General features: G+C 44.5%; 2 protein-coding genes across 2 annotated transcripts; both read right to left on the bottom strand.

Annotated features, from left to right (window-relative positions):
• Positions 1 to 1011: 1011 nt before the first annotated feature.
• On the bottom strand, positions 1012 to 4829 carry LOC121568344 (collagenase 3). The gene is made up of 10 exons (XM_041878897.1): positions 4717 to 4829; positions 4116 to 4360; positions 3761 to 3909; positions 3434 to 3559; positions 2901 to 3056; positions 2648 to 2768; positions 2412 to 2545; positions 2087 to 2246; positions 1738 to 1841; positions 1012 to 1620 (listed from the first exon to the last, which is right to left on the bottom strand). The coding sequence occupies exons 1-10, from the start codon at positions 4813 to 4815 to the stop codon at positions 1520 to 1522; spliced, it is 1395 nt and encodes a 464-aa protein (XP_041734831.1). The 5' UTR covers positions 4816 to 4829; the 3' UTR covers positions 1012 to 1519.
• A 2898-nt stretch (positions 4830 to 7727) lies between these two features.
• On the bottom strand, positions 7728 to 23437 carry LOC121568112. The gene is made up of 7 exons (XM_041878698.2): positions 23356 to 23437; positions 13654 to 13714; positions 12015 to 12362; positions 11755 to 11869; positions 11531 to 11632; positions 7992 to 7999; positions 7728 to 7897 (listed from the first exon to the last, which is right to left on the bottom strand). Exons 1-7 carry the CDS (start codon positions 23431 to 23433, stop codon positions 7728 to 7730), a joined length of 882 nt encoding a protein of 293 aa, XP_041734632.2. The 5' UTR covers positions 23434 to 23437.
• Between the last annotated feature and the right edge of the window lie 458 nt (positions 23438 to 23895).

Genomic DNA, 23895 nt, shown 5'->3' with positions numbered 1-23895 from the left:
CCATTATTGTCTGGGAGGGGGGGGGGGGCTGAGCTCAAAGTAAACCACCATTCAGACTGAGCTCACAGTAAACCACCATTCAGACCAGAGGAGGCTGGTGGGAGGAGTTATAGGAGGACAGGCTCATTGTAATGTCTGGAATGGAATCAATGGAACGTGGTTTCCATGTGTTTGAATATGTTGAACTCTGTTCCATTCCAGCCATTACAATGAGCCTGTCCTCCTATAACTCCTTCCACCAGCCTCCTCTGATTCAGACTGCACTCACAGTTAACAACCATTCAGACTGAGCTCATGTAAACCGTGTTGACGTAGCGTCCTCTTGTGGTGTAAACATAGAACTGCTGTCCGGCCAATGACCATACAAGGATGTATCCATGTAAAAACAAGCAGGAAGGGTATGGAAAGTCATAACATACACCCGAATGGTAGAGCTGTGCCAATTCAGCTACCAAGTCATCCCTGTTACAGTATTGATGACAAAGTGGGAGTATTTTGTAGCATTTTGACAGTTGTGGCTGGTGCTGTGTAGGTGGTTTGTGTGTACTTGTGATTCATAAGCAGTCTTTAATGCAGTCTGCTCTATATATCTTGTTGACTTCCTGACCACAATGACCTTAGATGATCCAAGATCAACAGACTCTGTGGTAGCAGTGTAGAATGTGCTCCCAAAAATCCCATCTCTTCCCACCTCTATCACCATTTATTTCCAAACTGGGAAACATTAACAATTATTTGTATCTTGTTACAGAAAAATCGTATTTTGAGGATGAGTCCCGTGTAGCTCAGTTGGTAGAGCATGGCGCTTGCAACGCCAGGGTTGTGGGTTCGATTTCCACTGGAGACCAGTATGAAAAATGTATGCACTCACTAACTGTAAGTCGCTCTGCATAAGAGCATCTGCTAAATGACTAAAATGTAAAATGTAATGATGTAGGCCTACTTATAAATCTCACAATGTTTGTATAGAGTATTTGAATCACAAACACTCAGACAATACGATTTGCACTCATTATTTTATTCATGAAAATGTGTCATTAAAATTAGTAGTAAAAACATTCAGTCCATAAAATGCATTAGCTCCTACTCTAGATTTTGTTTCCTTGACTGCCACCTATTGGTGGATCTGCAACACAACAATCCAGTTTAATTTGCTAGAATCAATATTACTGTAACTTCCCCAAGTAACATTTATATCCAGAGAGAGATGCAATTACAGTATTCTACAGTTTATCAGGGTGGTTCCTATCCCACCCTTCAATATTACAACAAGTAATGTGAATATTATGCTACCATGAAGCAAGACCCTGTATATCTGCATTAGTTCGATGCATAAGCCAACCATTTTCCCATTCCCTATAAATATTCTACCTACTTCAGCCTTCAGACATGCATTTTACATAACATTTTCCAGCATCCTTTAAGATGATTTACAAATAACAATGACAAGCAGGTGTCCAGCACAAATGACCTATGGGCTACGTTTCCCATAAAATAACAGTAGTTCTCCACCAGTGGATCAGCAGTTGAGAAAAGAGTTTGTCCGAACAATCTGAATGACCTTCCTTGCACTGTAGCTGTATTCAAATTGTGTATGTTCATGGAAGAAATGCAAATATCCTGCAAGGAGAAAGAACGGGTGAATTTGTTAGAGAGAGCTATTTATTATATTTTCAAAGCAAACGCAACGGAAACTACATAATACAAATAATATTAAAATTAGTGATTTTGATATACCATATTGATATACGGCAGCATCCACCTCCTCTGCCATTCCAGGGAAATCCATCTCAATGGATCTTGGGAAGCCGCTGTCCATTGTGTTAGTCTTCTCATCATAACTGTCAATAAGACACAACCAAGACTATAACCTATAATGAACACAGTTATGTTTGCAGATGAGATCTCTCAACCAGACCAGGCCAGACCAGACCAGACCAGACAAGACCAGACCAGTCCAGACCAAGCCAGACCAGACCAGTCCAGACCAAGCCAGACCAGTCCAGACCAGACTAGACCAAGCCAGACTAGACCAAGCCAGACCAGTCCAGACCAGACCAGTCCAGACTAGACCATACCGTCCTACCTCCAGTAATGCTCCTCAGAGAACAGAAGGGTCTTGCCGGTGTCTGGGATGTACACAGCAGCATCCACCATCCTCACGGTCTTGGGGAGTCCCAGTTTATGGATGTATTTGGGGTAGCCCTCCACCAGGTTATAGCCATTCAGGGCCCACATTCTGATACCTGGAAAAACATGAAAATTAGTCAACTAAATTAACCTATGCCACTTGCACCGACATCAACTTTATTAGATATCTACATTATGTAAATGAGCAAAGCAGAACTGTAATTGCATAATCAGAACGACAGAGGACTATGTCAGAACAGTGTTGCCAGCATTAAACTCACCACTGAATATGAAGACCATGTCTTTCTCAGGGTACTCATAGGCAGCATCCACTTTGTTGGGGAGGGAGGGCCAGGTGGATTTGATCAGGGTTTGCTCAGGCTCTGCAAACTGGGGATGGAGACGCCAGTAGAACCTGCCATCAAATTGAATACATCAACACACATTCATTTAGTCTATTGTAAGCTTATAGTTTGTGCAGAAATGTTTTTTTTTCACGAATGGACATACTCCCTACCTGTCTTTGAAGATGATTGTTTCTCCTCTGAGCTCAGTAACAGCATCAAAACTCAACATGGGGTCACATTTGTTTGGGGCATCTGGCTTGGGCTTCACTTTCCTGTGACTGGGGTTTGGGCCTATGTTGAACCACATAATGAGATTGAACCACATAATGAACATTTTACAATATGACAACAGTGGGTGGAATTAAATGAATTATTTCATTTTCGGTCTCTACTTCTGTTTGGGTTAATAAGTGGAACACCGACCATATAGAGCTTGAATGCCAGTGATATCATCTTCAGACAGTGGGTAACCCTGGCCATAGGAGTAGACTGGGTACATCAGAGCCCCAGGATCAGTAGAATGGGACAAGCCAAGTGCATGGCCAAACTCATGGGTGGCCACCAGGAATAGGTTGTAGGCTACAGAGGAGGCAATATTTTAGTAAATAATCAGTGATTAAATGTCATACATTTTCCCTGATCCACCACATAAATAAATGCATAAATACCCACATAAATAAATACTGCTTTACTCATCTCATATGTATATACTGTATTCTATTCTATTGTATTTTAGTCAATGCCACGCCGACATTGCTCGTCCTAATATTTATATATTTCTTTATTCCATTATTTTACTTTTAGATTTGTGTATTGTTGAGAATTGTTAGATACTACTGCACTGTTGGAGCTAGGAACACAAGCATTTCGCTACACCCGCAATAACATCTCCTAAATATGTGTATGTGACCAATACAATTTGATTTGATTTTATTGGAAATGTACCAAATATTTACCTTCTGAGTCTTTTGACCAATGTTCATCTTCATCAAAGTGTGTGTCTCCTCCAATGTCTCTGCCAGGGGCATAGGCATGGGCTAAGAGACCGTCAGGGCCGTCAAAGGGGTTGAAGTCTCCATGTTCTAAAGACAAGGAAGGGGCAGGGAAAAAATTAGGTTTGAGGATGGTTTCAGTTAGTGTTGCCAGCAAGCCACCATTCAGTCAATTTCTTCTATGATGGAGTCTTGCACAAATCTAAACAATGATCACTGAATGTTAAACAAAACTACAGTAAGATGATCAAATTAATCAAGATATTCTCCAGAATAGAGAAATGGGTCTACCTTTTGTCCCAAATGCTATCATGATGTCAGCCTTCCCCTCATGCAGTTTCTTGAAGGTCAGAGGAGTGACGCCAGCCCAGATGTTGAAGGCATTTCGGATAGCTCTATCCACATCAGCCTTCTTCAGATCAGGAGTATAATTCACTATTCTGAAGGACCATTCAAGGAAGAGGAAACATATCTTAATTCAAGAGAGACTTGACAAGTTTTATCCAAATAAATGAAAGCTGATCATGTCCATTGAATCCAAGGTCAAGTGGTGTATGTGGATTAAATTAACATTATTACACCAATACCATAAATAATTAACAAATTAGGGTTATGAGACACTATATGACTGTTTGAGAAGCCTCACCTGAAGGTCAATTTGGTGTTCTCCCATTTTAGGTGTCGGGGGAAGTGATTGTATTCCCCCACGTCAGGGACACCACACCTGGCCATGCTCATCAGCTCCAGGGTGTTAGCGTCCAGGCTTCCCGTCACCTGGAGGTTGAAGAAGGACTGCATCTCCCTGATCTTAGCCTGCATGGCGTCTGAAGACCTGTGGGTCTTTGTTCCCTGAAGTCCAGCTCGAAGGTTGTAGAACCTGCGGAGGTATTTCTGAAGAGGAAAGCAATAACATAAGTTAACACCTTCATGATATGTAGCTGTTTATCATAGTACATGGAATTTATGTAATAAAAAAAAGTGGTAATTTAAGGAGCAAATTCACAAATGAAAGTGTTCAACTTGAGGGGTTATAGTATTTCAACATCTTCTGGCATTTTGTCTGCAACTAACAATTTTCTTTAAATAAAACAATGATATATTTGTTTATACTATAAATGATTGCATTCATACTTATTTAGAGTATGAGGATAACTGTAAAATCAATAATACCAATATTCAATATTCAGTGAACCAAACAGACATTGATAAACAGAAGGACATCAGACCTACAGCTTTAATTTGCTTACCTCGGCTAATAGCCAATTATCAGTCTCCTCCGGCGATGACAGAGGCATAGCAAATGACTGAGCAACCACCACAAGGAGCAGTAAACCTATGATTTCCATCTTGTCTTGTCTTGGTGGCGTCCTGCACAGTGACTGACTGGGGTCCAGGAGCCAAGACTGTATTTATACTGTACGTTTGAGTGTTTTTTTCAAGGGTGTGTGATTAATGTAAAAGTACCTAGCCACTTCCTCCTCAAAGACTGCTGGTAGGTCAGAAAATGGAGTGCTTGTGGTTCAGTAAACTGCTTTGAACATAGCTGAATATGCAGTGATGTCACATTTTTTAGCCAAGTGTTCATGACCAATATTTTTTGGAGTCAATGATAACATATGGCAAGTGACCAGTTCTTGTAACTTTTGTGATACTATTTTATGTTCTTCAAAAGAGAAATAGATCTAAATGTATATCTATAATTTCAAAAATTATCTTTGGCTCTACAGAAGAAAGTGAATTAAAGATTTGATCTTTAGATGGTAACGTACATACATCTCGATGAGTACACATAAAACTTTCAGACACCCATGACTGTGATACACTTCCAAGTTATTTTGAGCAAGACAGAGGATGACAGTTGGTGGCCATAGAGAAATCAGTTAAAGGGATAATCCACTCAAAATACAACCCAACCTAATTTTCCACGTGCTGGTACCTTGGCAGAACAGGATGTACGTACCTAGAACAGGATATGTATTTCACATTTGGTCATTAATAGTAGTTTATATATTACATTATATTGGATAAGGCCAGCCTTTGTTTTGTAGGAGCAGAGTTTAAGTACTGGCGGCAGGGCAGGTTAAGGCATGCCTTGTCACTTGTCTGCTGCCTCTGTGTGAGTGTGTGTGTGTCTGTGTGTGTCACCACTGGTGGTCATCAGTCTGCTATAACAATAGAATTCCTGAATCCAGACTCTGAGTCAAAAGGAGTATTTTATGGCAATTCACAAATAACATGACAATTAAGTAGCCTTACAACTAGCATGCAAAGAACAACCTTACCTGCAATTAACTCTACGTTTGGGACAGAGTTCATTGGGGTTAAAAGCTTGCCAAACATACAAAGTGCACCTCTTGGAGATGCTGTTAAAGTCTAATATTGGTATTTATGAACATTGGCTGACGCTATTATACCTATTTCACTGTTTTATCGCAGATACATATGGCTATGTTGAGAGAGAGCAATAGCTAAACTGTTTTAGACTGTTGGCAACACAGCCACTGAGCTGAGTCATATTGAGGGGAAGTTGGCTGGGGGATTTTTGCAACTAACTAAGATGGTCACCCACATTCACAAACACAAATAACAAGCACATACAGTTGAAGTTGGAGGTTTACATACACTTAGGTTGGAGTCATTAAAACTTGTTTTTCAACCACTCCACAAATCAAAATATATTTGAGATTTTAGATTATTCAAAGTAGCCACCCTTTGCCTTGATGACAGCTTTGCACACTCTTGGCATTCTCTCAACCAGCTTCATGAGGAATGCTTTTCTAACAGTCTTGAAGGAGTTCCCACATATGCTGAGCACTTGTTGCCTGCTTTTCCTTAACTTTGCAGTCCAACTCATCCCAAACCATCTCAGTTGGGTTGAGGTTGGGTGATTGTGGAGGCCAGGTCATCTGATGCAGCACTTCATCACTCTCCTTGGTCAAATAGCCCTTACACAGCCTGGAGGTGTGTTTTGGGTCATTGTCCTGTTGAAGAACAAATGATAGTCCCACTAAACACCATCCCATCTGGTTTGTGCGTCGCTGCAGAATGCTGTGGTACCCATACTGGTTAAGTGTGCCTTGAATTCTAAATAAATCACAGACAGTGTCACCAGCAAAGCACCATCACACCTCCTCCTCCATGCTTCACGGTGGGAACCACACATGCGGAGATCATCCGTTCACCTACTCTGCGTCTCACAAAGACATGGCGGTTGGAACCAAAAATCTCAAATTTGGACTCAACAGACCAAAGGACAGATTTCCACCGGTCTAATGTCCATTGCTCATGTTTCTTATCCAAAGCATGTCTCTTCTACTTATTGGTGTCCTTTAGTAGTGGTTTCTTTGCAGCAATTCGACAATGAAGGCCTGATTCACGCATTCACCTCTGTGTCTGTTACTTGAACTCTGTGAAGCATTTATTTGGGCTGCAATTTCTGAGGTGAAGTTAACTCTAATGAACTTATCCTCTGCAGCAGAGGTAACTCTGGGTCTTCCTTTCCTGTGGCGGTCCTCGTGAGAGCCAGTTTCATCATAGTGCTTGATGGTTTTTGTGACTGCACTTGAAGAAACTTTCAAAGTTCTTGAAATTTTCCAGATTGACTGACTTCATGTCTTAAAAAGTAATGATGGACTGTTGTTTCTCTTTGCTTATTTGAGCTGTTCTTGCCATTTGGACTTGGTCTTTTACCAAGAAGGAAATAAATTCCACAAATTAACTTTTAACAAGGCACACCTGTTAATTGAAATGCATTCCAGGTGACTACCTCATGAAGCTTGTTGAGAGAATGCCAAGAGTGTGCAAAGCTGTCATCGAGGCAAAGGGTGGCTACTTTGAAGAATCTCAAATATAAAATATATTTTGATTTGTTTAACACTTTTTTGGTTACTACATGGTTCCATGTGTTTTTTTTCATAGTTTTGATGTCTTCACTATTATTCTACAATGTAGAAAATAGTTTAAAAAATAAAGAAAAACCCTGGAATGAGTAGGTGTGTCCAAACGTTTGACTGGTACTGTATATATAAAAAATAAAAATAAACTTCCTCAAAAAAGCAGCTATCAGGAAAATCATTGCTAGACAAGTGTGAGTGTTAGTGCAAGAAGGACAAGTACAACAGTAGGTTGTTATTTTAAGGGGGGGTCAACCAAGATCTCCTTCTTCATCCTCTCCTCTTTTAGCCCAGGACAGAGGTACGGTGGAGACAGTTTCCACTCCTTCTCTGCCTCCATCCCCCTCCATCTTCTCTAAATCCCCTCACTCCAGATCCAAGCGGAGTAAGACTGTGTACTGGTTGGAGTCTGGTGAGGAGGTAGGAGAGGAGGGAGAGGGGGAGGATGAGGAGATGGAGGATAGGTGGAGGCGGAACACCTGTCCCTGGGGGTCTCTCCCAGACCCTCGTACTCCACCCGCATCATCATCATCAGCTGCAGCAGCAGCAGCTGCAGGAGGAGAGGAGGTAGTACCCTGAGAACATTCACACACCACACACAGGGAAACCCACTAAAGCTAAACATATACATGTGTTTCTGACACACACACAGAAACACAAATACAATTCAGATAGAAATGTACTGTGTAGAACAGACTGTTTTGTGTAGATCGCAGCCCAGCTCTCACCTTTCCTGTAGTCCAGGTCTGTCTGTCTGTCTGTCTGTCTTGTAGGTTTCTGTGGAGGCATGTTGAAGAAGGTGAGGACATACAAGGTGATGACACACCCCAGATATAGACAGTACATATGCATGTACACTGAGTGTACAAAACATTATGAACAAAACATAATGCTTTTTCCATGACATTGACTGACCAATTGAAAGCTATGATCCGTTATAGTTGTCACTTGTTAATGGTGAATGGGCAAGACAAAATATTTAAGTGCCTTTGAACGGGGTATTGTAGTAGGTGCCGGGCGCAACGGTTTGTGTCAAGAACTGCAATGCTGCTGGGTTTTTCACACTCAACAGTTTCCTGTGTGTATCAATGCTGTGGGAAGCATTGACGCCTTGATAAGTTCCTTTCCTGAGGATGGCTCACCCTTCACAGTCTTGGGGGATTTCAACCTCCCCACGTCTACATTTGACTCATTTCTCTCTGCCTCCTTCTTTTCACTCCTCTCCTCTTTTGACCTCACCCTCTCACCATCCCCCCCCCACTCACAAGGCAGGCAATACGCTTGACTTCATCTTTACTAGATGTTGCTCTTCTACTAATCTCACTGCAACTCCCCTCCATGTCTCCGACCACTACTTTGTATCCTTTTCTCTCTCGCTCTCCTCCAACACTACTCACTCTGCCCCTACACAGATGGTAGCGCGCCGCCGCAACCTTCGCTCTCTCTCTCCCACTACTCTCTCCTCTTCCATCCTATCATCTCTTCCCTCTGCTCAATCCTTCTCCCTCCAATCTCCTGATTCTGCCTCCTCAACCCTCCTCTCCTCCCTTTCTGCATCCTTTGACTCCCTGTGTCCCCTATCCTCCCGGCCGGCTCGGTCCTCCCCTCCAGCTCTGTGGCTTGATGACTCATTGCGAGCTCACAGAACAGAGCTCCGGGCAGCTGAGCGGAAATGGAAGAAAACTAAACTCCCTGCCGACCTGGCATCTTTTCACTCCCTCCTCTCTACATTTTCTTCATCTGTTTCTGCTGCTAAGGCCACTTTCTACCACTCTAAATTCCAAGCATCTGCCTCTAACCCTAGGAAGCTCTTTGCCACATTCTCCTCACTGCTGAATCCCCCCTCTGTGGATGACTTTGTCAACCACTTTGAAAAAGAAGGTTGACGACATCCGATCCTCGTTTGTTAAGTCTAATGACACTGCTGGTCCTGCTCACACTGCCCTACCCTATGCTTTGACTTCTTTCTCCCCTCTCTCTCCAGATAAAATCTTGCGACTAGTGACTGCAGGCCGCCCAACAACCTGCCCGCTTGACCCCATCCCCTCCTCTCTTCTCCAGACCATCAAATGTGACCTTCTCCCCTACCTCACCTCGCTGATCAACTCATCCTTGACCGCTGGCCATGTCCCTTCCGTCTTCAAGAGAGCGAGAGTTGCACCCCTTCTCAAAAAAACCAACACTCGATCCCACTGATGTCAACAACTACAGACCAGTATCCCTTCTTTCTTTTCTTTCCAAAACTATTGAGCGTGCCGTCTTTAGCCAACTCTCTTGCTATCTCTCTCAGAATGACCTTCTTGATCCAAACCAGTCAGGTTTCAGGACTGGTCATTCAACTGAGACTGCTCTTCTCTGTGTCACGGAGGCTCTCCGCACTGCTAAAGCTAACTCTCTCTCCTCTGCTCTTGTCCTTCTAGACCTGTCTGCTGCCTTTGATACAGTGAACCATCAGATCCTCCCTCTCCACCCTCTCCGAGCTGGGCATCTCCGGCGCGGCTCACTCCCTGGATTGCGTCCTACCTGACCGGTCGCTCCTACCAAGTGGCGTGGCGAGAAGCTGTCTCCGCACCACGTGCTCTCACCACTGGTGTCCCCCAGGGCTCAGTTCTAGGCCCTCTCCTTTTCTCCCTATACACCAAGTCACTTGGCTCTGTCATATCCTCACATGGCCTCTCCTATCATTGCTACGCTGACGATACACAACTAATCTTCTCCTTTCCCCCTTCTGATAACCAGGTGGCGAATCGCATCTCTGCATGTCTGGCCGACATATCAGTATGGATGACGGATCACCACCTCAAGCTGAACCCTGGCAAGACGGAGCTGCTCTTCCTCCCGGGGAAGGACTGCCCGTTCCATGATCTCGCCATCACGGTTGACAACTCCGTTGTGTCCTCCTCCCAGAGTGCGAAGAGCCTTGGCGTGACCCTGGACAACACCCTGTCGTTCTCCGCCAACATCAAGGCGGTGACCCGATCCTGCAGGTTCATGCTCTACAACATTCGGAGAGTACGACCCTGCCTTACACAGGAAGCGGCACAGGTCCTAATCCAGGCACTTGTCATCTCCCGTCTGGATTACTGCAACTCGCTGTTGGCTGGGCTCCCTGCCTGTGCCATTAAACCCCTACAACTCATCCAGAATGCCGCAGCCCGTCTGGTGTTCAACCTTCCCAAGTTCTCTCATGTCACCCCTCCTCCGCACACTCCACTGGCTTCCAGTTGAAGCTCGCATCCGTTACAAGACCATGGTGCTTGCCTATGGAGCAGTGAGGGGAACGGCACCTCCGTACCTTCAGGCTCTGATCAGTCCCTACACCCAGGCGAGGGCATTGCGTTCATCCACCTCTGGCCTGCTGGCTCCCCTTCCTCTGCGGAAGCATAGTTCCCGCTCAGCCCAGTCAAAGCTGTTCGCTGCTCTGGCACCCCAATGGTGGAACAAGCTCCCTCACGACGCCAGGACAGCGGAGTCACTCACCACCTTCCGGAGACATTTGAAACCCCACCTCTTTAAGGAACACCTGGGATAGGATAAAGTAATCCTTCTAAGTCGCTCTGGATAAGAGCGTCTGCTAAATGACTAAAATGTAAAAATGTAAGCATTGGCGTCAACATAGGCCAGCATCCAATATTAGGAAGGTGTTCTTAATGTTTTGTACACTCAAAAGTACACAGGGCTCTGATACACACAAACATTAATATCTGGTGTGTGTCACACTCTGATTTGTTTCACCTGTCTTTGTGATTGTCTCCACCCCCCTTCAGGTGTTGCCCATCTTCCCAATTATCCCCAGTGTATTTATACCTGTGTTCTCTGTTTGTTTTGTTTCATCAAGCCTACCAGCGGTTTTCCCCTTGCTCCTGTCTTTCTGAAGTTCCTGTTTTCTAGTTTTCCCGGTTTTGACCATTCTGCCTGCCCTGACCCTGAGCCTGCCTGCCGTTCTGTACCTTGTCACACCACCCTGGATTATTGACCTCTGCCTGCCCTGACCCTGAGACTGCCTGCCATTCTGTACCTTTTGGACTCTGATCTGGATTGCTGACCTCTGCCTGCCCTTGACCTGTCGTTTGCCTGCCCCCTGTTTTTGTAATAAACTTTTGTTACTTCGACACTGTCTGCTCCTGGGTCATCCCTAAAACGTGATAGTGTCTGTGTGTTTGTGTACCTGTGTTCTAGGTTTCTGTGGAGGCTGGAGACCAGGATGTTGATGATAAAGAATGTGATCTGTCGTATGTCCTGCCAGATCCAGAACCCTAATACACCCAGCCTGACACACACAGAGACAGACAGACAGACACAGAAAGAGAGACAAACAGACAGAGACAGACAGAGGAATCATGTCAGATTATGGGAGCTTCCGATCTTCGTGTGTTCATGTGTGCGTGTTACCTATGCGCGTTTCCAAGGAGGAAGCTGAGTGACAGGGTGAAGGGGAGGAGCAGGTATGACATCACACGCAGTGGGGTGTGGGTCCACAGCAACCCCATGATGTTGCATAGCAACGCTGAAACACCAATCACAGCCTTGTAACATGACACCTCTTTATTAAGATGAAAATAACAGTCCACAGTCTGTCAAGTATTCTGAAAATAAAAATCAAATCATCACTTGATTTGCATGATGTCACTCAGTGTGCGTGTGTACCGTACCTGTGTGTATCCAGGTGGGCAGGGCTAGGTACATGACCAGCTCTGGGGTTGCCAGATTCCAGGGTAGATCTCCTCCTTCAAGAGAGTAGTTTCTCTGATTGCCTCTGGACTCTGTCAGGGAGGACCACTCCTCTACCTCCTCTTCCTCCTCCTCTTCCTCCTTCGTTTGCTCCTCTCTCATCATCTTTTCCTGCCTCCTCTCTATTCTTTCCTCCTCTTCTTCCTGCTTTTCTTGCCACTCATTTTCCTCCTCCCTCTCCTCCTCCCAGTCTGTCTCCAGATCTGTTCGTCCGTCAGGAGGAGAGGAGTGAGGCTCTGATGGGGTGTTCAGAAGAGGCAGGACCAGGTCTGGTAGAGACAGGAGAGAGAGCAAGGAGAGAGATATATTATTATTATTATTATTATTATTATCTATTTAACTTGCTTTGGCAATGTAAACATATGTTTCCCATGCCAGTAAAGCCCTTTGAATTGAATTGAGAGAGAGTGACACACACAAAACTACATCACCTATTGGGAAACAAAAAGCAAAATGCATTGCTATCTGGCCCTAAATTGACAGAACACCATGGCAAAATATTTGACCATGGTTACTGATCAAAAACTTGACAAAGTGCAGACTTAGTGAGCACAGCCTTGCCATTGAGAAGGGTAGACACAGGAAAACCTGGCTCCATGTAGCGTAAAGGCTATGCAGTCACTGCATGCTGCAGAACTTGAGACAGAGCTGAATTTTATGACAAAATGTCAAAGATATAAAGCAATCAGAGAGTTGAATTTCCCCAACTTTGAAATCATTGAAGGTTTCCAAGACCTCTCTGATGAGAAGGCTACTTGTCCTGTTGGGGGAGGATGCAGGGAGCTGTGAGTTGGCAGCACACTACATTGCTGCCTGACATAAAATGAGGGACAGTGTCTGACAGACCAACCAACCTGCACGTCTTCGTGTTATTTACTTATTTTCTTACTGATTTCCATTCCTAATACAACCCCATCCCCTACCCTTGATTTTTGTTCTTACTGATTTCCATTCCTAATACAACCCCATCCCCTACCCTTGATTATTGTTCTTACTGATTTCCATTCCTAATACAACCCCGTCCCCTACCCTTGATTATTGTTCTTACTGATTTCCATTTCTAATACAACCCCATCCCCTACCCTTGATTGTTGTTCTTACTGATTGTCCTGTCTGTGACAATCTTGATCTTTTTTTTGTGATGATATTTATATTGTTCATGAATAATTACATTTCCAAAGTACGCTTTGGCAATATGTACATTGTTATGTCATGCCAATAAAGCAATTGAAATTGAGAGAGAGAGAGAGAGACAAACAAAGAGAGACAGAGAGAGACAGAGAGAGACAGAGAGAGACAGAGGTGGGCAGAGAGACAGAGAGACAGAGGTGGGCAGAGAGACAGAGAGAGACAGAGGTGGGCAGAGAGACAGAGAGAGACAGAGGTGGGCAGAGAAAGAGAGAGACAGAGGTGGGCAGAGAGACAGAGGTGGGCAGAGAAAGAGAGAGACAGAGACACAGAGAGAGAGGATAGAAAGAGACCGACACAATTGGATTTTGAATCACTAGCTATATGTCATAAAGAGACTCATCTATACAGAGAGCACATGACATGACCCACCATTGGTTTGTAGAAAGTGAAGGCCGTCGCTGTATCCACTGTGGTAGGCCTTGTCCAGAGCCTGAGGAGAGGTCAGATGTCATAGACACAAACACCCTGGACTATCATTGCTCCACATCCAACATACCTCACTTTACTGTTGAAATATAAAAATATGAGCTACCAAACCCATTCGCAGGGTTGGTTAACTCTTGAGGTCCCACTCATCTCCACAAATATTGGTAAATCCATCCTTAAGTTTTAACGCACCACAGATATGGAATACCTTACTAAACAAATTACACCTGCATTCCCTGCTGCTGATAGGGCAGTTTAAAACTGTTGTTAAATGAGTTAACTGAAGTGTGCCATTGTTTCAATTGATTATTAAAACTTGTTGTAATAACCTGAAGTAATGTATTTATAGCTGTCTTGTAGTTGATATTTTTGTTGTTGTTGTATTGATATATTTTTTGTCCTCAGGGCACCATTATAAATGAGACACTGACCAGGTTTACATGCGCACAGTATTCCGGATAATAGATTAAAGTCTTATTAGGGATAAGCTGGTTACATGCACCTTTGATATCCCACTCAGGAGTATCCACGAATAAACAGAATATGGGTTAAATTGAATAGTAACTGAAATCTGGACACTGACTGTAGGCCTCTCACATGTAGCGTAATATAATATTAACTCCTGCAGAATTATGTGTTCCTTGCAGTAAAATGATACCACACATTTTATTTTGTCTCCGGAACAGGAGTGGAGAAATATGATTTGTTTCTTTCAGCATCTCTTGAGAAAATGTGAATGTGCGTTTAAGTGTTATCTTTGACACTTATGCGAGCAGACAGTATTTCAACCACATAAAATATGCACCTAAGAAGAAATGAAGTCTTATCAGAAACATGTTTCATCGTTTTATCAGCTTTTTATTTCCTTAAAACTGGTCAAACTGATGACATTTAGGCATTTTTGCAAAGGAACAATCTTTCCACTGTTTGAGTTATTGCGTTTTCTCCCCGGTCCCTAAACGAACCAGACAATTGTATCAGTGTTAACTAGATTACTAATGCATTCATTCTATCGATGTAAGACATTATTCTGGTGAGCACTACTTTATTTAGTCTTCTAGGGCAACAAGTTATGACAGAAGAGAAGCTGCATGTATCTAACTATACATGACAAATGGCCTACCAAAAGTTGGAAATTATAATATGGCCTACCAAATGTCGGAAATTAAAAGCAGAAACGTATCTAAATTAGGGGTGAAAGTAGCCCAAGCCAGTAGGCTATACCATCCAATGCGGAGTATCAGCAAAGTAAATTATTATGGAATTATTATGGTGCATCGAACTGTGCAGGTAACCTACTTTTTGAAGTGATTTGTTTGACAATCACATGAAAACATCACATAGCTTTTTCTGACTATTGTAAACAGGATATGATGTTTATATGCATAAACTCAAAAACAGAATACTTGAGTATCCTGAATAATAACGGAATATTGGTGTGCATGTAAACAGTCACTGGTCTCAATTGGGTTCCCCTGAATTACAGTTTTTCCCAAAAGTTTGCACCCATAGAGATCCTATTACATTTCTAGAGGGGCCATGTCATAAACCCTCAAAGTTCCATAATGGGACGAGAATGGCAGCCATCTTGGTCAGGGAGAAATCCAAAACCAGTCTATTTTGAATTAATGGCAGTAGAGGTATAGGTGATGCATTTCCTGCTTCTACTTATGCAGGAAAATAAAAGGCATGTGATGCAACAGAAATTGTGTAATTTAATTATAGTCAACCTAAAATATTGTCATATATTGGGCAAAAAGGGTCAATGTCAAGGGATATCTTTATATATTTCCGGATATATGACATTTTATTAGATATAAGGAGTAGAAAACAGATGAGAAAACGAACTGGAACAAGCTAAGTAGCTACGTTGCTAGTTAGCTACTGTAGCTAGCTAAGTTAGTTAGCTTATTAACCAGAAATACAAAATACGCCTTTACATTTTAATATATTAGTTATCACCTTGAGGCTTTTTTTATGTGTATTTTGTATTTCTGGTTAATAAGCTAACTAGCTTAGCTAGCTACAGTAGCTAACTAGCAACTTAACTAACTGGAACAAGCTTTCTCGTCATGAATGAAGCCGGTAGAGTAGCTACCTTCTGGTATGGTTTTGTCGAATGACAATATTTTCTTGCAATATCGACACAATTTTGATTCATGCATTGGCAGTTTGGCGTGGATCACAGACCAACACTTTCACCACGTTGGGTCTGGACTGCGAGGCACCGCTGCTGACAACCCAATCTGCACCCATTGCATGAGGGTGTGCAAATTTTATTTTCTGTTGTATTCCATCCCCAAGGCTACCAGTTAGCGCTTTTAACTTGCGGTTTGCACCCGCCTTTATGCAGAGGGAATACAAAACGTATAGCTAGTGTCTAAAAGGATGATATGGATTTAATATTTGTCAAATTATTGAGCATGACCTCAAAACTATACTGAACAATAATATAAATGCAACAATTTCAAAGATTTTACTGAGTTACAGTTCATAATCTATGGATTTCACATGACTGGGAATACAGATATATATCTGTTGTTCACAGATACCTTTAAAAAAAAAGTAGGGGTGTGGATCAGAAAACCAGTCAGTATCTGGTGAGTCCACCATTTGCCTCATGTAGCTTGACACATCTCCTTTGCAGAGAGTTGCTCAGGCTGTTGATTGTGGCCTGTGGAATGTTGACCCACTCCTCTTCAATTGCTGTGCGCAGTTTCTGGATATTGGCGGGAATTGGAACACGCTGTCATACACGTCGATCCAGAGCATCCAAAACATGCTCAATGGGTGTCATGTTTGGTGAGTATGCAGGCCATGGAAGAACTGGGACATTTTCAGCTTCCAGGAATTGTGTACCGATCCTTGCGACATGGGGCCATGCTATATCATGCTGAAACATGAGTTGATGGCAGCGGATGGACCACAGGATCTCGTCATGGTACCTCTGTGCATTCAAATTGCCATCGATAAAATGCAATTGTGTTCGTTGTCCGTAGTTAATGCCTGCCTATACCATAATCCCACCACCACCATTGGGCACTCTGTTCACAACGTTGACATCAACAAACCGCTCGCCCACACGACGCCAGACACGTGGTCTGCGGCTGTGAGGCCGGTTGGACGTACTGCCAAATTCTCTAAAACAACACTGGAGGCAGTTTATGGTAGAGAAATGAACATGAAAGGAACAACCCTGGTGGACATACCTGCAGTCCGCATGCCAATTGCACTCTCCCTCAAAACTTGACACATCTGTGGCATTGTGTTGTGTGACAAAACTGTACATTTCAGAGTGGCCATTATTTTCCCCAGCACAAGGTGCATCTGTGTAATGATCAGTTTAATCAGCTTTTTGATATGCCACACCTGTCAGGTGGATGGATTATCTTGGCAAAGGAGAAATGCTCACTAACAGGGATGTAAACAAATTTGTGCACAAAATCTGAGAGAAATAAGCTTTTTGTGCGTATGTGTCACGCCCTGATCGAGAGAACTCTCATTGGTTGGGTCAGGGTGTGAGTTTTCTGTTGGAGATCTATGTTAGTGTATTTCTTTGTGGTAGATCTAGCTTGTGTTTCTATGTTTGGCCGGGTGTGATTCCCAATCAGAGACAGCTGTCGCTCGTTGTCTCTGATTGGGGATCATACTTAGGTAGCCTGGTTGCCTACCTTAGTTGTGGGATCTTGTTCCATTTAGGCTTGTATGTGTATAGCCTGAGGACTTCACATTACGTTGTTTCTTGTTTGTTTATTGAGTTAATAAACATGTACGCTTTTCACGCTGCACCTTGGTCCAACCCATCTCTCAACGATCGTGACAGAAGATCCCACCAAACGTGGACCAAGCAGCGTGGCCAGGAGCAGACATCCTGGACATGGGAGGAGATCCTGGATAGTAAGGGATCTTGGACATGGGAGGAGATCCAGGCTGGGATGGATCGCCGTCCTTGGGAACGGACAGAGGAAGCCCGGGTAGGAGAGGAGCAACGGCGACACCGACGGCGCCGGCCGAGGAGGAAGCCCGAGAGGCAGCCCCAATAACATTGGGGGGGGCTAAAGGGGTGGTCGGGAATCGAGAGAGAAGAGCCCCGACCACTGCACCCGGTGGGGTTCCAGTTGGAGTCCCTACGACCATGGGAACAGGAATGGGAACAGTTTTCCACGGAGGAGTCGGAGGATGATGACGACGATGAGGTTCTGTTCCCTAACTCGTGGGGGCTCCCGGAGGAGTCCTCACTGGAGGAGAATTGGTGAGAGAGAGAGAAGGACTGGGGCAGTCTGAGAGAGGAGGCCACCATGTTACGGGGGCTGTTAGCTCAGAGGGAGCAGGGGTTATCCGTTCAGAGGGAGGCGCTACAGGAGGCTCAAAGGGAGAAGGAAATAGGTGGAGGCACGGAGAGAGGAGCTGGTTAGGCAACAAAAGGAGCGTGTGTTCATTGAGGAACCTAGGTATGCGGAGATACGCACTGTGTCACCAGTGAGCATTCTCAGCCCAGTGCGTCCTGTGCCAGCGCCCCGCACGTGTCGTGCGAAAGTGGGAATCCAGCCAGGATGGGTTGTGCCGGGTCTATGCTCCTGGTCTCCATTGCACCTCCACAGTCCAGTATATCCTGCGCCAGTGCGCGTTCACAGCCCAGTGCGTCCTGTGCCAGCGCCCTGCACGTGCCGTGCAGAAGTGGGCATCCAGCCAGGACGGGTTGTGCCAGCTCTAAGCTCCAGACCTCCAGTGCGTGTATCCAGTCCAGTACGACCCGTACCTGCTCCCCGCACCAAACCAGTGGTGCATGTCGCCAGCCCGGTAAGCCCCGTACCTGCTCCCCGCACCAAACCAGTGGTGCGCGTATCCAGTCCAGTATGGCCCGTACCTGCTCCCCGCACCAAACCTGTGGTGCATGTCGCCAGCCCGGTACGCCCCGTATCTGCTCCCTGCACCAAACCAGTGGTGCGTGTCGCCAGCCCGGTACCTGCTCCCCGCACCAAACCAGTGGTGCGTGTATCCAGTCCAGTACGGCCCGTACCTGCTCCTCGCACCAAACCAGTGGTGCGTGTCGCCAGCCCGGTACACCCCGTACCTGCTCCTCGCACCAAACCTGTGGTGCGTGTCTCCAGTCTGGCCCGGCCCGTTCCTGCTCCTCGCACCAGACCAGTGGTGCGTATCCCCAGTCCGGCCCGGCCCGTTCCACCGGTGCCTGGTCCAGCTCCGGTCAGCAGCTCCACTCCGGAGTCAGAGCAGTCCGCTCCACCGGTGCCAAGTCCAGCTCCGGTCAGCGGCTCCACTCCGGAGCCGGATCTGTCCGCTCCACCGGTGCCCAGTCCAGCTCAGGTCAGCGGGCTCCACTCCGGAGCCAGAGCAGTCCGCTCCACCGGGGTCCAGTTCAGCTCTGGTCAGCGGCTCCACTCCGGAGCCAGAGCAATTCACTCCACCGGGGTCCAGACGTCAGCCGCTCTCCAGGGTCGGGTCCTTCCACAACAGGGTCCAGACAGGGCTTGGTGCATCGTGGGAGGATTGCCGATCCAGGCCCAGACGTCAGCCCCTCTCCAGGTTCAGGGTCTCCCACACCAGGGTCCAGACAGGGCTTGGTGCATTGTGGGAGGAAGGAGAGGGGAAGCATCGCGCCGAGGTCCAGACCAGACCAGGGGCGCAACGGGGAGGCAGAGAGGGAGAGGTCGTCACGCCCGGAGCCGGATCCGCCTCCGAGGACGAAGGCCCACCCGGACCCTCCCCTAATGAGTCAGGTTGGTGCGGCCGGAGTATGCACCTTTGGGGGGTACTGTCACGCCCTGATCGTGAGAACTCTCGTTGGTTGGGTCAGGGTGTGAGTTTTCTGTTGGAGATCTTGTTAGTGTATTTCTATGTGGTAGATCTAGGTTGTGTTTCTATGTTTGGCCGGGTGTGATTCCCAATCAGAGGCAGCTGTCGCTCGTTGTCTCTGATTGGGGATCATACTTAGGTAGTCTGGTTGCCTACCTTAGTTGTGGGATCTTGTTCCGTTTAGGCTTGTATGTGTATAGCCTGAGGTCTTCACGTTACGTTGTTTCTTGTTTTGTTGTTTGTTTATTGAGTTAATAAACATGTACGCTTTTCACGCTGCACCTTGGTCCGACCCGTCTCTCAACGATTGTGACAGTATGGAACATTTTCAGGGATATTTTATTTCAGCTCATGAGAGATGGGACCAACACACTTTAGAATAGATTTTTTTGGGGGGGTGTAAAATAAGCATTAGAAATGGTCATTATTTAGCATATCAAGATCCTGATATGGACCTCAGTCAAGAGCATAATGCTTTGTTACTGAAAATATATTATGTAGGCCTACCGTCAGTATTTGTCTCATATTGAGACAGTAAGATGTCCACATAAGCCTATCTCAGGATATCTAGTGAGTCAATATCAGCCCATACCAAGTATGATACCTGGAGGGAATCGAAAAAGTATTTGTGCATGAAAGAAAAATATGGATTTCATTTTCAAATTATTGAGCATGTGCTGAAAACTCAGACATGGATCAGAAATCGTATTTTCAGGGGTGTAGTGGGCAGTGCTGCAGGAGCGCAGAGCAAGTATGGGTAGCTACAGCCCAATATGTACATGCCAAAATCGCCACTGCCCATGAGTGACAGAACACTGAGCCAATCATGACAGAACAGCAGAAAATGTCCAATGCCTACACTCTGTGCTTTCGCTGGCAGCCCCTCCACCACAGAAAGCACTGAGCTAGGCTGAAACACCTGCATTATGGAGCTGCCTTACTCAAGAGACCAACTTTGTATGTGGCTTTATTAACTCAAGGATCTTTTTTTTTTTTTTTTTACATCGTTTGCAAACTGATATGTAACATGAATTAATGCCAAAATAATATGCTAAACAGGTAGGGCTTCCCAGTCTATTCTCCGGAGAATGATGAAGAACTGTAGCACCACAAAGCCCAAGGAGCCTGACCCTCTCTGGAAGTAGCTGTAGCCCTGCTTGGGATATTTCGTTTATATTGGCTCTTGGTTGAGATGCGGGGCCCGTTCTAGCTTGGTATGTCAGGGTGGGAAATTGTAAATGTGAATTGGGCAAAGTTGTAGGTAATAATGCATTTAGGTTATAGTTTATTGAGATGCATGAATACACCACACCAAAAGCTTGATTTTATGGCTGTTTTTAAATGAATTTCCTGCAAATCAATGATTAATGTCCACTACTTGGTCAATTGATTTGAAGATTAAATCTATGCAAATACATTTTACGAATTGATAGTTCACCTCTCTGTTTTATTTTATTCTGTAATAGGGTAGTAAAGTTAGATCAAAGCTGAATCAAGATCACATAATGATTTATAAGTATTTTACATAACAGAACTAAACTGAATATAATAGCATAGCATAATAGGTCTATAATGTTACTGTTAAACCAAAAACACCTAATGTCTAATGACATTTTAGGATGGTTAGCTGAAGAGTCAGATTTGTTTTGTTATGCACCAAAAGTCACCAGAGCCACTAGGCAGGATATAGCCTATGAAAGGCTAATAGTTGTTAACACCATCTGCTCTACTTGGCTCACTAAATAGTATTTCAAGAAGTTCGAAATGCATAGGCTATTTACATGAAACTGATTGAGAATAATCAAATGATTGGCTAGCAGATGCAGTTTCACCGGTAAAATGTGAATAATATTATAATTAAATTGACAGTGATGATGGCCAATTTTGAAATTAGGTATGCCTAACTTGATGTTTGGGGGTATTAAAAGTAAAACATTTTCTTGAGACAATATGTTTGGGCATCAGTGACGTGTATTCATGGATGCCAAGGGAAGCCAGGCTTCCCCAAAAAATTGACTATTAAGAAAATTTAAAAAAGTATCTTTGTGGTTCATAATTTTCCTTCAATTCGCAAGAGGCTGAATGTATCTCACTGGAGAAAGCATCCGAACGAGCGAAACAGCACCCCTCTGTCTCTGTAGGCTATCTATCTGATGCTGTCTGGTCAAAAAGAGTATGACACTGTTGCCGCCCGTAGCATTGAATGCAAGGGAAGCCAGCCAGCATTTGACTTCCCTTGATAATGTTTTTAAAGAAAATAATAGCCAATCAGCGTTGAGCTAAACTGAGTGAGCTCAACTGTGAATGGTCCTGGCTCACCCAAAAAAGTATCAAGGGAAGCCAGTTTGGATTTGGCTTCACTCCAATCAAATCTAATCAAGAGCAAAACGTAATTGACAGAAATAACTTGAATTGTTGCATCTTGTTGTCCCCCGGTGTCTAGCTAGCTCAAATTCTCTCCCTTTTCCTAAATTAGCCATGGATGGAGATAGGGATTTGGACTTGTGGTTTTACTTAGTTCTCCATGCTGGCCAATGATTATAACGGCAATTCTTATCCAATCATAAATTCATACATTGTGCCCCTGGCCTGAGAGGATGGAAGTTCAATATGTAGCTAGACGTAAAAGGCTAATGTTAGCTAGCTGGCTCATCGTTGCCCATGAAAGGAAGTTAGGCTAGCGATCAAGCATTTTCGCTAGGTAGCCTAGGACAAAAAAAAGAAATCATCTACTGTATCATCTACTGTCATAGACAGTTTCATCAACATGAAAGAGAGGAGGACATTGGCGTTTCTCTACAAGTAGGGTGAGTCAACATTTTTTTTTCTACTTGCACGAATGCTCGCTTACACACACAGAGAAATCAGAACCATACACAGCCACATCATATTTAGCTTACGTTGATTGGACTAAATTGTTTTTGGTATCTTTTAGTTGTCACTGTATTAGACAGAGCATAGGTGATTTGATGATGTTGAAATGTTGAAGTTGAAATGGTGCTGTAATAGTGGAGGCAGCTCCTGTTTTCTTTGCGACTTGCGGTAACTCTCCATCGTTCTAAATCAACAGTTGTTTAGTGGTCTGAAAATGTCGGAAACATTAACTTGCTTGACCATGCTGTAGGTCATGTAAGTGTGTGTTACTGTAAATGCAATATGCTTTGTGGACTTTACTGGACAGAGGTTGCTATCCGGTTTTGTGATTAAACAAAGGTGTGGTTGAATTTCTTCTGCCACTGTCTTTTTATTGTCTCGGCCTTTGGCCTATATATCAAGGTTGCAAGGCATATGAACTAACAGCAAACAACTTAATTATCACAAGACATAGGTTGTAATATGTTTTTCTGGGGGGCTTAGCTTCCCCAGTGATTTTACCCACGCACTGCTATTGGTGGGCATAAGCAGACGTTGCAATTGGAGAATGCATATTCTATAATAGGGCTCTCCAACCCTGTTCATAGAGCGCTACCATCCTGTAGGTTTTCATTCCAACCCTAATAGCTAACCTGATTCTAATAATTAGCTGGTTTATAAGATGAATCAGGTTAGTTACAACTGGGGTTGGAGTGAAACCCTACAGGATGGTAGCTCTCCAGGAATAGGGTTGGCGAGCCCTGTAATGATAGGCTATTCAATAGGCTACATCTGTCGGTACAAACTTTGATTGAGGAAATTACGACTTCATGTCAATGTTTTCAGATCTATGGGGAGGGGGTTGTTTTAAGGTCTAGGGGATGAGGGTAGGAGTAGAGGGCTGGGTGGAGGTGTAGAGGGCTGGGTGGAGGGGTAGAGGGCTGGGTGGAGAGGGTAGGTGTTGTTTTAGGGTCTTACCTCCCAGTTGTAGGGGTAGAGGGCTTCTAGCATCCGGTAACCATTGGCCACACTGCAGTGGAGGGGCATGCCACTCATGACGATGACATACAGGGAGGCAGGGTCTGGTGGGCAGAAGTACGCCTTGCCAGCAAATGGCGACACAGTGAGGGTTTGTCCATAGGGAGAGGAGTGGGTTGTCTGGATACTGGACAAACCACCGTCCACATAATGCTGTGGGACAACAGCTTTTATAGCATTCTTTTCCTAGTCCAGAGCTAGCACACCTGATTCAACTTGTCAACTAATCATCAAGCCCTTGACTACTTGAATCAGGTGTGTTAGTTCAGGGCTACCACAACATTTTAAAACATTTGCTGATAGCCTGACTGGAGTGTGTATGTCTTGCATACAGGTGTAAAGGTGTTTGAGGGTGTGCATTAAGTGAAAGTATATTAGGATTATTATTAGCCTACAGACAGTGAGCAGTGTGAGCACTCACCACTCCTTTGTAAGATGGTGGCTGTATACCATGGTACCCAGGGATAAAGCAGCTGCACA

This window comes from Coregonus clupeaformis, chromosome 6 (genome assembly GCF_020615455.1).
Source record: "Coregonus clupeaformis isolate EN_2021a chromosome 6, ASM2061545v1, whole genome shotgun sequence".
Taxonomy (NCBI): Eukaryota; Metazoa; Chordata; class Actinopteri; order Salmoniformes; family Salmonidae; genus Coregonus; species Coregonus clupeaformis.
This window is presented reverse-complemented; position numbering and strand designations above follow the sequence as displayed.